General features: G+C 39.2%; 1 protein-coding gene across 1 annotated transcript in view; it reads right to left on the reverse strand.

The window, feature by feature from the left end:
* Nucleotides 1–12,444, reverse strand: part of DNAJB4 (DnaJ heat shock protein family (Hsp40) member B4) — a 44,009-nt gene extending 31,565 nt beyond the window's left edge. Inside the window, exon 1 of the mRNA XM_044085871.1 lies at nucleotides 11,897–12,444. Within this exon, the coding sequence (XP_043941806.1) occupies nucleotides 11,897–12,107 (211 nt within the window). The 5' untranslated portion in view covers nucleotides 12,108–12,444. The remainder of the gene's footprint in view (nucleotides 1–11,896) is intronic.
* Nucleotides 12,445–14,039: the final 1,595 nt, after the last annotated feature.

Genomic DNA, 14,039 nt, shown 5'->3' on the forward strand with positions numbered 1-14,039 from the left:
TTTATTTAAATATAGTTGAAGTTTGGAACGTGATGAAATGGTAAGTTAGACAAGTGATTCAACAAAGGGAAAACAGGGAATGGGCTGTAAGGATGAGACAAAGGAGAGAAAACTTTGAAAGACTGCAAAATATTACAGGCAAGAGGGGTGCTACTTAGTATAATGGAACAGATAAAACTGGATAATATCAAAAAGAAATGGAAGGAACTGATGCAAGAGAGTCTGGAGTGACAAAAAACAACACTGAAGGTACAATTTTATGAAAACACACCAAAAAGTCAAAGGTACCTACCTAGCAAAGAAATTACTTCAGCAAAAATTAGAGAAAAGTATTTTGAAAGTAAGTGATATTAGCAATGGAAGAATAGTGAGAGAACCAGCAGGCATACAAGAAATGTTTAGGGAGTACTACAAAACGTTATATGCTAAACAGAGGGATGGAAATGACTGTCTTGAGAAGTTTGACAATTTTCTACTTGATCTAGATTTACTCAAGCCTACACAGGAAGAAAGCCAGGCACTAGTAAAACCTATAGCAGAGAAAGAGATTAAATAAACAAATTTTGAGTCAGGCAACAGGGTAATCCACAAGTTGTAATGGAATCCTTCTGGAAGTATGGTACAAATTTAGAAAGGATTTGATTCTGCTATGAGGTAGATTTTTTAATAGAATAATGGGAAAGAAAAAGTTACCATAGACTTGGCTATTGCTGTAATTTCATTGATTTTAAAGGGAAAGAGAGAACCCTGTCATACAGGTTTTTACAGACCAGTTTCAGTATTGAATCAGGGTTATAAAATGTTAGCAGACAGACTGGAGGAAATTTTGTCCAGATTAATTAATCAGGGTCAGTGAGGTTTTGTGAAAGGTAAACAGTCTTTTTTTCTGTAACATCTTTATTGAACTAGTACTTATGGCATAAACAATCATGCAATTATATAAAGGAAAACAAATCAAAATGGCATATTCTGAGTTATAAACATTATACATTGTGTATAATCTTCTGTACAGTCATTGTCAATCCAACTTTACTTAGATCACTCAATTCATGCCTTCCCTTAAACCTCATTCCTCCTCCAAAGATTGCTACACATATATTAACAGACCTTTGACAATATCATCAAAGCCCACATGATTCACAGTGATATCAGTAAAGGTAAAAGACCATTGGTAATGTTGGGATCTGATGCAGATAAGGCATTCAGAAGAGTACATTGGAAGTAATTATGGGAGATTATGATAGGCTTTCCTATAGAATTTATCGTGCTACTGCAAGAAGCGTATAAAAGATCCAAGGCTGTTATAAAAAGTCATGCATGGTTGACATCAAATGTAGAGACTGAAAGGGAAATGAGGCAGGGATGCCCCTTGTCCTTGTTATTATTTGCAGGGTGTCTGGAATCCATAGATTAGGCAGTCTGATGTTAGACGTTGCAACAGGAATGGGAGAGATCATAAGTTAGCACTGTTTGCTGATTATATGATATTATACAACATAACTCCAGAAACAGACATCTCAGTAGTGTTTAACATACTAAGGCAATTTGCAAAGATTTCAAGAGACAAGATAAATGAGGACAAAACTAAGGGCAATTTCCTCCAGTTATGAAACAGCACATGATTTAGTACAGTAGACTCCCTCTTATTCAGCCTCTCTTTAACCAGCCTCCTCTTTAACTGGCCATCAAATTTCTGCCATAGTTCTAGCAAAAGACATCAGAGAAGAACAACACTTCCTCCTCCTCCTCTGGACTAAATAATGACAGACATTTGAATTTTAGACTTTATATTCATTAGAAAAATGCATACTAACACAAATCATGTTATTCTAGCTGATGTATAACCTATAAATATCATTTTGCATGCTTTTTCTGATTAACCAGCCATTCGTTTATCCAGCCTACAGTCCAGTCCCAGATAAGAGGGAGTGTACTGTACAATAATTCCTGCAACTCTGTGGCCATTAGAAATTAGAATTCCTGGAAGTATGGATAACTAGGGATCCCATCCAGACCCCAAAGGAGACACAAGTTCAGATGAAGATAAAGACACTAAATATCTTAATGAAAATGGAAAACATTGCATGCTGCACTGGGTTGAGGCTGGTAAGATGTTTATGGTACCACAGTTACTTTTTGCAGCATAATCCTTTATTCATAAGCCACATAATGCATTCTGGAACTTGCTTAGAAGAAAGATCATGAAAAATATTTGGGTGGGGAACATCTTCAGTAAAATGGCAAGAAGATGACTTTGCCAATGGAGGAGGGGGGAATATTAATCCCTAACCTCTATGAATATTATAAGTCTGCACATTTAAAACTGGTTTACCTCCTGCAAAATCCAAATTCTAACTTAGATTGGAAATGAATGATGATGAAGCAGAAGGGGAAAACAGAAGCTGTGGACAAAATAATTACCTGGTCACAAGCAGTGTTTAGAGAGGAGGACAGGGGCCAGCTAAATAACGTATACAAGTACATGAAAACTCTAAGGACAAGGACTGTAATACATAGAAATAGTACTAATTCAGTCTTCTTTTGTGCACAAAAGGACAGCACATTTCTGTTTGCTATTAGATGGACATTTTTAAACCTGTGTTAAGTGGAACCCTAATTAGTAAAATATTCTTAACTGGTAAAGCAACATAGAGTACATGCTGTAGATTAAAGCAGATAAGTACTTGTAAGCATGCATTTTGCAACTAGACAAAGAACTTGAATCAAAATACAAGTCAGACAAATCTGCCTCTTTAGTAAATGGTCAATGTGAGTGTAATCTTTTTATACATTGAATTTGTCATTGTTTGAGTCTAAATTTCAAAGCAATTATGCCGAATGGACCTCTATGCCAGCTGAGCTTTTGGCTCATCTAGTAAATTCAAACAGTGTTCAAACAATACCTCAGTGATGATGGATAATAGCTCCCTTTACACACACCCAAAGGATAAACTTAACCTAACACTGAATGTGTGTATTATTTTTACAGCCTGTGTTTAGCATTTCTACTGTGCGTCCAAATGTGCCTGTTTCAAAGACACCATTCCCAACAGTTTCTACACCTTTTGCTGCTGTAATACAGACTGTTTCAGGTCGTTCATGGTTTGGGGTCACATGGAAAAGTAATGCTTAAAATGGCATTTAGCTAGTACATATGTCTTTTTCTTTAAGATGCCTCAAGCAAGGCACTGACGTAAGATGTAGATAAGCATCTAAAATTACTTGAATGTGGTTTCAACAGTTTGGTTACACTCTCTTCATCATACACATCAGAGATGGTTAGCAGGATCAAGATGCTACATTTCCTTGCTGATTCTATGGGAAATACACTTTTCATGAAGTTCCCAGCACACATTTAAAGATTAAAATAATTTTCAATATTTTTATGAACATAGAAATTAGCCCTGAGTTCTGCATGAGGTAAATGAAGATTATATAAAAATCTGACTGTAAATATATATTGGACTGTATAAAATTCTGCAGCTGCTTTCTGACCTGTTATACATCTAATTGTACTACTGATTATCAACTACTTTTACTTTAATTAAATTATTTGAAACACTGTATGCTTCTACAGTATAGGCTAGGGAGGAGCTCTGCTTCACATGGATGGGAAGCTTTTTCCAGAGAAGAGGAATTCTCTGAGACACATACCTTTTCCTCCAAAATGTTCTATTTGTATTGTAAACAAAGTTTAAATCCCTAGATCAAATCATTCTGATGCTATTAATTTTGTGGGCACGCAAAAAGTCCATCAGAGTGGCATCCAAGGATGCCTTGCATGTTGTTGTTGTTTTGTCTTTCGGCTTTTCCCGGTTAGGGGTCGCCACAGCGAAACTCCAGTCCACTAATAATTGGCATTAGATTTTTATGTGCTGAGTTGCCGGCCCTGACGCACAACCTTCAACGAAGGTACGCCCATTCATGCATGTCTCCACACAGAAGACACTCTAGCTGAGAATCGAACAGGATAACGTCTTACTGTGAGGTGACAACACTACCGCAGCACCACCACCGCATGCCAGGCATAAATCGCCTCTTAACAGACTGTAAGAAACAAGAGAATGGAAGGCTTTGAGGCGATCTGCATAGGACATGCTGTTTACACCCTGTATTCTTTCTGTAAGAAAACTCTGTGGACATTCTAGGTGTTGTGTGTGCCTGCTGCAGTAGATACCAAAGAGGGAGTTGTACTCAATGATGGGACTGACAAGGGCTGAATATAGTGGAACAGTGACTACATTGGCCCTAGATGGCATGCTCTTGGTTACAAGTTGAGCAACATAGAATGATTTTTCTTACTACCTTAGGCACATATACTCAAATCCCAGACTACTGGTTTTACTTTTAGGGTGGCTGACTTTCCAAAGGGTACTAGTATGCATTTCATGTCATTGAATTTTAAACAGTGGCTTTGGCACCAGTCATTTCTCTGTGTTAGTCCTTCCTGTACAATATTAGTATCTTGGAGGGATTCTATGACTGCTCCTAGTTTGCAATCATCTGCAAACTTGGTCAGCCAGTTGCCCTTGACATTGGCCTTGACTTCCAAGAAGTAGGTGCTAAAATGGAGTGAACCCAGCAGTAGAGACTCTTTGTGGAGCTGGTCTCCCCATCCTAACTTCCTGAATCCTATCAGAGAGGCAGGTGGCTATCCAGTCTGTGAACTATGACTTTATACTTATAAGCATGAGTTTGTTTGCAATGCTTGAGTTGGGTATTGCATCAAATGCATTGCCAGGTCAAGGTAGGCAGTATATATCATTTTGCCCTCATTCGATGCCTCGGTGACCTTCTCAAAGAAGTCCACCAGGTTGAGTAGGCATGATCTGCCTTTGACCGAACCAAACTGGGTTGAATCCAATGTTTAAAGGTTTTCTATGTCATTGCTAATAATTTTCATAATCATTCTTTTCATGACTTTGCATATGAGACAAGTCAGATGTATGGGTCTGTAATTTCTGGGGTCTGCTGGTGGCCTGCCTTCATGCAAAGGGATGACCACTGCAGTTCTCCATTCATGTGGCACAAAGCCTGTCTGGAGGCTATAGTTAAATAGTGACTCCAGTGGTCCCAACAGGTGACATTTCAATCTGTTTACGACACACACACACACACACACACACACACACACACACACACACACACACACACACACACACACACACACACACACACACACACACACACACACACACACACACACACGAACTACAGGGGTCCTTGATGCAGAATAGTTCCTAAATGTTGCCAGAGTCACAGAACTGAGTTTTATTATGAAGGAGACAGCTTTGTGGTCTGACCATACCAGACAGGACACTACACTAGGGGGTAATGTGAGTACTAGGTCGAGTATGTCTGCACCCCTATGAACTATCTGGTCCAAGGTGTTTGTGTTTACAAAGTCCAAGAATCTATGGGTCTGTAAATTTAAGGTTGTGTTAAGTATCCCAGTTTATAGTGGCATAGTTAAAGTCACCAATGAAGATGGCATTGGGTTGAATCGTTAGAGCCTCCAGTAAGTCTAAGTATGAGCTATGGGTTTATTAGGCCATAGAGAATGGCCTATAGCTTGCCTTAATATAATGTGGAACTTGGCCTATGGAAATCTGGATGTGAAGAAGCTCAAGTACATCATCCTGTTGGACTAGTCTTGAGGTGAGTTTGTTTTTGATAAAGATTTAGACACCTCCATCTTTGGTCCCTTCCTATGCAGTACCTGGCCTAAATGTGTTGGAAGCCACTGTAGCCCCACACTGCTGGGAGGCTCTCTGCAGCTTTAAACCATGACTCATTAACTGCACAAATGTCCACATTCTCAAGGGTGAGGGGAGCCTAGAGGAAGTAGAGTTTCTTGTTTAGGCCCCTGGCACTGAACAGTAACACCTTTAGATTCCCTTTGATTGATTGCTTTTGCTATGTCAGAAGGTTTGTCACTTTATCATTGCCTAGAAAAGGTACTGTGAGGGAGGAGAATGTTTTAGACAAAGTCTGAAGTCTACACAGGACAAGTGCAGACCATCCTTGGCAAAACAACATCATATCCTCCCATGCTGACAAATATTGTGCCTCCTTGGAATGACACCAGAAACTATGCCAATTATTGAAGTCAATCATCTTTTGTTCATATTGTGGCAACATCTTTGGTGACAGCAGAATGCTGCTCAATGCTAGAGACATATCAGTCTAGGCCACGAGAGTTCCATAATGTCTCCATTCATACAGGGTGGCACAGTGGTGCAGCTGTTAACATTGTCGCCTCACAGCAAGAGGTTCTCCGGTTCGATTCTCGGCTGGGGTGCCTTCTGTGTGGAGTTTGTATGTTCTCCCTGTGTTCGCATGGGTTTCCTCCGGGTACTCCGGTTTCCTCCCACATTCCAAAGACATGCATCTGGAGTGTTTCTCCCCAGGCCTCCGCTGAAAACAGGCTCTGTGGACCTAATAGGACATTCCCGGACAACATATGTTAAATAAATAATACAGTCTAGAGAGATATGTCTTAGGTCATTTACATCCACATGGACTACCACGTGCTGGCTCTTGTGGTCTAATAACTTGAGTGCATGGGTGATTTGGCAGATCCAAGCCCCAACAGACAGCTAACATGATGTTTTGTTTGTTCAGCCTGATAAGACAGACATCTGTATCTCTCACAATGGGGTCTTCTACAACTGAAATATTGGGTAGTATACTAACTTATCTTATGGGCTTTGTATTCTATGCATTTTTCTTATCTTATTTTCCTTGCTTGACTACACCAAAAGTGTTAGGTTTGATAAGCATGCCTTACACCTGGACAACAGCATATGAGTTTCTTCTAACCAGACTGCTTATCTAGTAATCAAATGAATAAATAAATGGTTTACTGTTTGCACATTAAAAATAAACTGATGCATTCCCTTGTGCATCAAACCTCAAGTGAGTTTTAAGTTGCATTTGTTTACTTGGATAGTCTGACTAGGTGAAAGCCCCTTCTCAGTTTAAGTCTCACTGAGGAATGCTTTATATATCATATCCTTGCAAACTCTAGGCCACCATCTATAACCTAAGAAACCCGTGACTCATACTTAAATGTAGTGGAGAGCTGAGGTTTCTCTTCTGACATCAGTCTGTCAGGTAAATATGCAGTGGGTAGGATCCAGGTACACTATCACCCAAAATATGCAGACAAGAACAGCTTAACTTTCCCTTTTTCTTTGTAGAATGTCCCTGATTATGCCTCACATTTCTGCCTTCTCCCTGGTAGAAGTTTGGATTGACTGGTAAATTACTGAAGATTACAATCACAAAATAATGCCAGTCTGTAGAATTACATACTTTGTATTCTTCAGAAAATGCATGTTGATGCAAGCACTGTTATTCTATTAACTTTATGTGAATTAGAGTAATATGTGAAAACTGTCCGTGATTTTGGATGTGTGCCCCCTCATTATGTTTGGTTTTGTCCAGAATTCTTGAGCAAAAAAGTTGAAAGGTATTATAGTGGCTCTACTTGACAGAGGCACTGGGAACTAAGGTCGGGTGGCACCATGCCAGGGTAATCCTATGGCTAGGCTTGTAAAGGCCCCAGGGCCATTAGCCTAGTACACACCTGTGAATCTATGAACCTATGAATGCTGGTACTGCCCTCCCACACCATCAGTACCTGTTTGCTGTTGGAGCAGCAGCAGCCCCCTTTGTCCTTCCCTAGTTACACCTCTGCAAACAAGTGATGGGATACTGATATTGCTAGGAAGACTCAGTCCATTACCCTGCCTAGGGCCTTGTTTGACCATGATTTGGCTCTGCCTGGTTGCACCATGCTTCTACCTGTGTCATTTGGTCATACTAGTAAGCATCACCTTTATGCTGTACCATTAGTGCCTGTCACACTCTCCTATTAGTTCCAACATTCCTCAAACAGACTCCATTATACTGCTCCATAATTCTTCTGATTCGCAAAGTCATACTCTCATTTTGGGCATTTTGCACCATCCAGTGTAAGTCTAACACTATCTCGTATTCCTACTCCTCCTCTCTTGTCTTCTCTTCTGGATCTGTTGAGCTACTTCATTTTTCAGGTTCTGCCTGCTCAGCCTCCAGTCTAGCCATTGACAAATGGAAGTCCTGGAATTAATCTAGTCTTTTTAATACTTCAATCTTTATTTCACCTTGGAGAACCAAATGGGCACAGTTTACTTACACATCTGTGTCATGCAGGTATTTAACCCTGCCCAGATTTGTGATGAATAACATTATGTGCTAATTGAACTCTTGTGAACTGGCACATATCTAATCTGTCAGTGGAAATGTATATTTTGTAACTCACCACTTGCTACACTTTGGATTAACAAGACGCTCTTGTGCTCAGTGCATCTTCCTTGTGCCTTCTTCTTTGCTGGATTATTTAATTGGCAACATGACGGCCATGGTTCAAATCTGACCTCTCATCACTGTCCATCATTGTATATGTAACATTTATATGAACATTATTTTTACATTTGTGTGGATTTACTCTGGTATTCTGCCAAAACAGAGTGGTTGACTAACTAAACTGTCTCTCCCATACATATGCACTCTCTCTCTCTCTCTATAGATATATATATATATATATATATATATATATATATATATATATATATATATTTAAAAAATACATATATGTATGTATCTGTATATGCTATGAATATAGTTGCATTTAGCAACAAAAAATGTCAACCACTCCACTGAAAAAAATCGACAGAGCAACCCTTCAAACCAGCATAATACTGAAACACAACTGATCACAAAAAAAAACAACACTACAAGCAACATCCACTCAACTATACTACAATCTCACATACAAACACACCATACTATACCACACCTCTTATTACAAACACCCAGCACACAACTTCCACACAGAATTCTACAAACACCCGCACAGACAAAACACACACTCAGTGTTTTATGTGGGGAGATTTGCCTGCAGATCACAAACACGAGAACTCCACTCTCTCACCTCTTAACTTGCATATACAAAGTCCAGAGTCACACAACCATGATCAAAGATAAATAACCATGTTGTGGTAACTATAGCTGAATGCATGTCAGTTGACTATAACAAAAATTGACAAACTGTGATGTTGACAGGTAGCGATACCTTCCCTACCCATAAACTAACTGTGTAGTCGATTATATATATAGTCGATTATATATATATATATATATATATATATATATATATATATATATATATATATATATAATATGTGTGTGTGTGTGTGTGTGTGTGGTTTACTATCAAAATCATGAAAAACCTATTGACAAATGGTCACATCACCAAACCACACAACATCAGAAACTGCCACATCAACTGCTCTGCCTGTCGAAATGTTTGAAAGACAGGAATCGACATTCAGCATAATTTATACCACTCACCATCCAGTAAAAACACTACTCACAGGTAATACACATTTATACTGTTTTGCAGGGACGCAAGCCCCCATGCAACCCCACCCCTGCTAATTATATATTCTAACTCCAAGATCGCACTACAGTGAGGAAAAGGCTACTTCTCCCAATCCCCACTGTAGTATGCTCCAACTGAAAACAGCAACAATCAGAACCACGAACACAAGCTACGTGTCGATGTTTCAGAGTCAACAGGATTTTCATTCGCAGTTTTCAACATTTACACCTTTACCCTTGACCTTCTGAATGACAGAAAAGTGAGTTTCCCAACTTTGATAGTAAACCATATATATTTTCCTTGTGACCTGGTTTGTTGCTGAAAAGGGTCCACTGACCCAACCCACTTACCTGGTTAACAAGTTAACAAATGACAAATACATAAACTAATTTGTAAACCAGGTAGTTTTAAACCCTCTGAGCATTATAGAATGTTGCACACAGAAGGGTTCATTCTCTCAAAAGCGCTACAATGACAGCAGTAAGACAAGAAATAGTAGATATGCTTAACTATTTATCAGATGATCAGATGTTTATAATTTTGACAAGAATGCTGGCTGGCATTACTTATAAATGGCATGTTGTGAATATCAGAAAACATCACTTCAGTTCATAATGTTAACTGATGCTGCTAGACTCAAGAAACTATATTACACAGCACCACAGCTAAGATCATCTGCTTTATTATTTATAGTTACGTATTTTTGTACGTATCCTCATCTTACCATGTATTACCTAAACAGAACAACATTAACTGAAGTCACTTCCCAGCAAAGCTGCCAGAACATTCTGAGACACAATTCAAGACTCCAGCTGCAATCCATTTCTAAAACTGCAACGTTGTCATTTCTGCATATGACTTCAAAGCTAAGTGTTTTGCCACTACATGCTATCATAGCATTGCAACTGTTATGACATAAAATAATTTGCTACTTACAATAACTTAATCATGTTTAATTACTGCTGTTTTTATGCTATTTAGCTATATAATTGACTGAAGATCTCAAAGACTTTAAGAAATGGAAAAGATAAACCCCCATATATGTTTTAAGACCAAGAGGGTGCCCTTTTAAAACTAATCCATGTCCATTATAATTCAAACGCATGGTATCTAAGCTGCTGGAGCTCCCTTCTGAGATGGTGGTGGTGTCGGTCCACAACTATCCCCTATAATTCCATTACTGACCTAGTATTGTACAATTGCCCAGATACCCAGAGAATAAATTATTTTTAGCATTTGGACACTTGAGGGAGAGTGTGCAACTATTCTTTTGAGCAACTATTTTTGTCTTAATAAAAACACTAATGGTTGAAATATTTCACACATAGAACTGTATCCAGCCAGCTCTGACTTTTTAAATGCTATGCCCTCTAAATATGTTGTGCTAAGCAGATCACAGAAAGAAAGGAGTCGTATCCTTTTGACATTTACTCAGACCCCTGAGAATGAAACGTTATCCCTTTATGACATTAGACAGTACCCCATGTGTAAAAAAATTGATCCAACATTTTTGCATTTTCACTTACAAAACAGGCACTAAGCTTGTGAAACAAGCAGCGGCCTTCCCCGTGGAGGTTTATGCCTGCAGCTTTAAATATTAAGTATGTCTGTGTGTATAATATTGTACAATTCTCTGTGATTCATCTTTGCTTCATCCAAATATTTAATTTTCCTGGTACTATTTCTTAGTTGTAACAGCCAGGAATTCTGAACCCCTCTCCACTGATGTAGTTTGGTTATAACACTATACATCACATGTGTTTCTTATGTCATACGTTGAATGTCATCTGACTTTGACCCTGGCACGTAACAGGAGTCCTGTAATTAGCTCTGCCAAAACTAGAACAGTCCAGGAATTTGAACAGGATTGCTGTGCTAGCAGTTTTCAGCTGATGCTACTAGATGAGCTTGTATGAGCTTTCATAGAAATCTGTGTTAACATGTCTATCACTTCGACTATATAGATCTTTAAAAATATCCCCTGCGTTAAGGCTGCTTTAAAAAGAAATGTAGCAGGCTCACTCGTCTGACAAATGAAATACTGGCACCATTTGAAGATCCTCCCCATGCATAAAAACAGTTGTTGTTTGCTTTCCTGGCATTTCACCCCAACTACAATACAAGAAAATAAAATCAGGCTCGTGGTACCAGGCAATTATGTCTGAAGCAGTGGACAGGTAGCCAAGAATATCATACACTGTTCAACCAGTATGTTCTACTGCAGTCTGACACCAAACACCAGTTTGTGCAGTTGTCAATGCAGCTCGTAGTAGCAGTGGCAGTGTGTGTGTGTGTGTGTGTGTGTGTGTGTGTGTGTGTGTGTGTGTGTGTTGGGGGGGTAGCGTGTCCATATAACTATAAGCTGTGTTTTGTCACTCGGTACATAACCTTACTCTTGCAAAGAGAATCTGCACTGTAGTTACCATGGAAAAAAGTGCAATAGTTAGCCGGCAATTTTGATCTTACCTTCCTCTCCCAACTGATCATATATCTCTCTTTTTTTCGGATCACTCAGAACCTCATATGCTTCAGCAATCTCTTTGAATTTGTCTTCTGCACTAGGAGATTTGTTTTTATCAGGGTGCCATTTCAATGCCTGTTTCCTATAGGCTTTCTTAATGTCCTCATCGGAGCAGCCTTTTTGTATACCTAATATTCGATAATAATCTTTTCCCATTTTTAATACCGACTAGAAAAGTTATAAATTAATGTTTCACTCCTCTGACTATGTCACGATAAAATCCCAAGGTAGACTGAAAAGCAAGAGCATGTAGGCAGCGCGTGCCACTTTGCTGAGTGTTTCCAGTAGTCCCGTGTATGTGTGATGCCAATTTATAAACGGTCCCATTTACGTCTTTGCTCTGTTAGGCATATTGGAGCTGTTTCCAGAGCCGTAAATGTTAGGCGATGTCACTTCCCATTTGAATTGCCAAAAAATTCAGAGCTGCGGAAATCTAAATTTTACCCAAATAATTTCTTTATTTGGTGTAAGAAGAAGGTGATTTTCCTCCGCAGCGTATGATAAATGTAATAAAATGTCCCGCACACTTGTGACGAATGGCGAATTGCTCTGGTTCTTCCCTTAGCTTCACTAAACCTTTTCTAAACACATCAGTTCAGTTGTACTTGACAGGATACATACGTATCGACTCTAGGTTCCAACATGTTATTTGGATGAAGTAATATGATTAAGTATTATGTACAGTGGGTACTGTTAAAAAATCCATAACAGTGAATGTTTGTAAGTACTTTAACGTAGAACAGCTTGGAACATTGTATTTTAAGTGACCCAGATTTGGCCATTTGCTTCAGGCTGTGAAAGGCAGGTGTAGATGCAGATGGAAAATTGAGATACATATCTGTAAGGATGTGACATGCTGCTCTGTAACTTAAAATGTTTAAATGCGGATTGCAGTTTATGTGGATTTTTATGACCTAAAAGTAAAGAACTGTTGCAGACTCTTTCAAATATATGAATAAAAATATCAAAATTATCACCTTTATATTGTGGAAGAAATTTACTGACCTTTGTTGCTTCTGGTATTCATTTATTCCCTTCCCCATTACCTCCATGTTCCTGTCAAAGAGTCAGCATGTCCCTCTCATGTTGACGCTGCTTCTCATTTTCTTCAGTCTCCAAACAACGCAGTCTCTAATTTTCTTCAGCCTCTAAATTCTACATTTTCACATTTTCTTCAGCCTCCAAATGCTGCAGTCTCTCTGCCAATTCTAATTCCAAACGTTTGGCCTCCAGTTCAAGTCTCTTTAACTCCAGTAGGATTTTTAAGTCTTCTGAGGAGAAGATGAACTGTCCTGTTTCTGAGGACTGTATCCCCATCGTTAGACTGGTTGTCTTCCTAGTTGCTGGTCCTTGCTGCAACTTCGACTAAGCCTGAAATCATTTCATCTTTAGTCAAGTCGACAACCACCAATCCTTTAGCTTCTCAAACCTTATCCAACTGATTCACTGTCAGCTTGCCATAATCCTCTGCTGACATCTTTGCCTGCTTTCCCTGACTAAACTAAACTAACAAAAATAAATAAAACTGTTGTGAAAAATGAAACTCAATATGTTTATCTTGTGGCTGCTGAGGGTACACACTCCTTCAGTGACAACTGCCTACAGGCTACAGAAGTTCAGTTAATGTCCACACCACTGCTCACCAATATGTGATGTCCCTCCTCTGGGCCAGTAATCAGGGAGCCTCGATCCTCACCACTGACACTGGTGAGGGATGTTCACTTGGAACAAAAATGGATGCACACAGTATTTTCAGATGCAGCTCTCTGCACCAAGTACCCTTTCCCTTAAGAGCACACAGTGAACACACTCCAGTCCTGAGACTGGACTCTCTGTCTCTCTATTTCTCTCCAGATCCCAAATAAGAATCCACACTGACCACTAAGCAGCTTTGTGTCCCTGTTCCAAGTAGCTGACACACACACTCTTTGAGAATTGATTTTCACATACACACACAGACCTGGGAAAGGCTATCACAGATTTACCAGCTATGCCCAGGCTATAAGGTAGTTCCACTGCCACCAACCAGCTTCTCTATGGCTCTTAACAGTGTAGCCATGTATAATGAGTAAATCTAATACTAATACA

Source organism: Protopterus annectens, chromosome 10.part0, assembly GCF_019279795.1.
Source record: "Protopterus annectens isolate FY-2018-M chromosome 10.part0, PAN1.0, whole genome shotgun sequence".
NCBI classification, from domain to species: Eukaryota; Metazoa; Chordata; order Ceratodontiformes; family Protopteridae; genus Protopterus; species Protopterus annectens.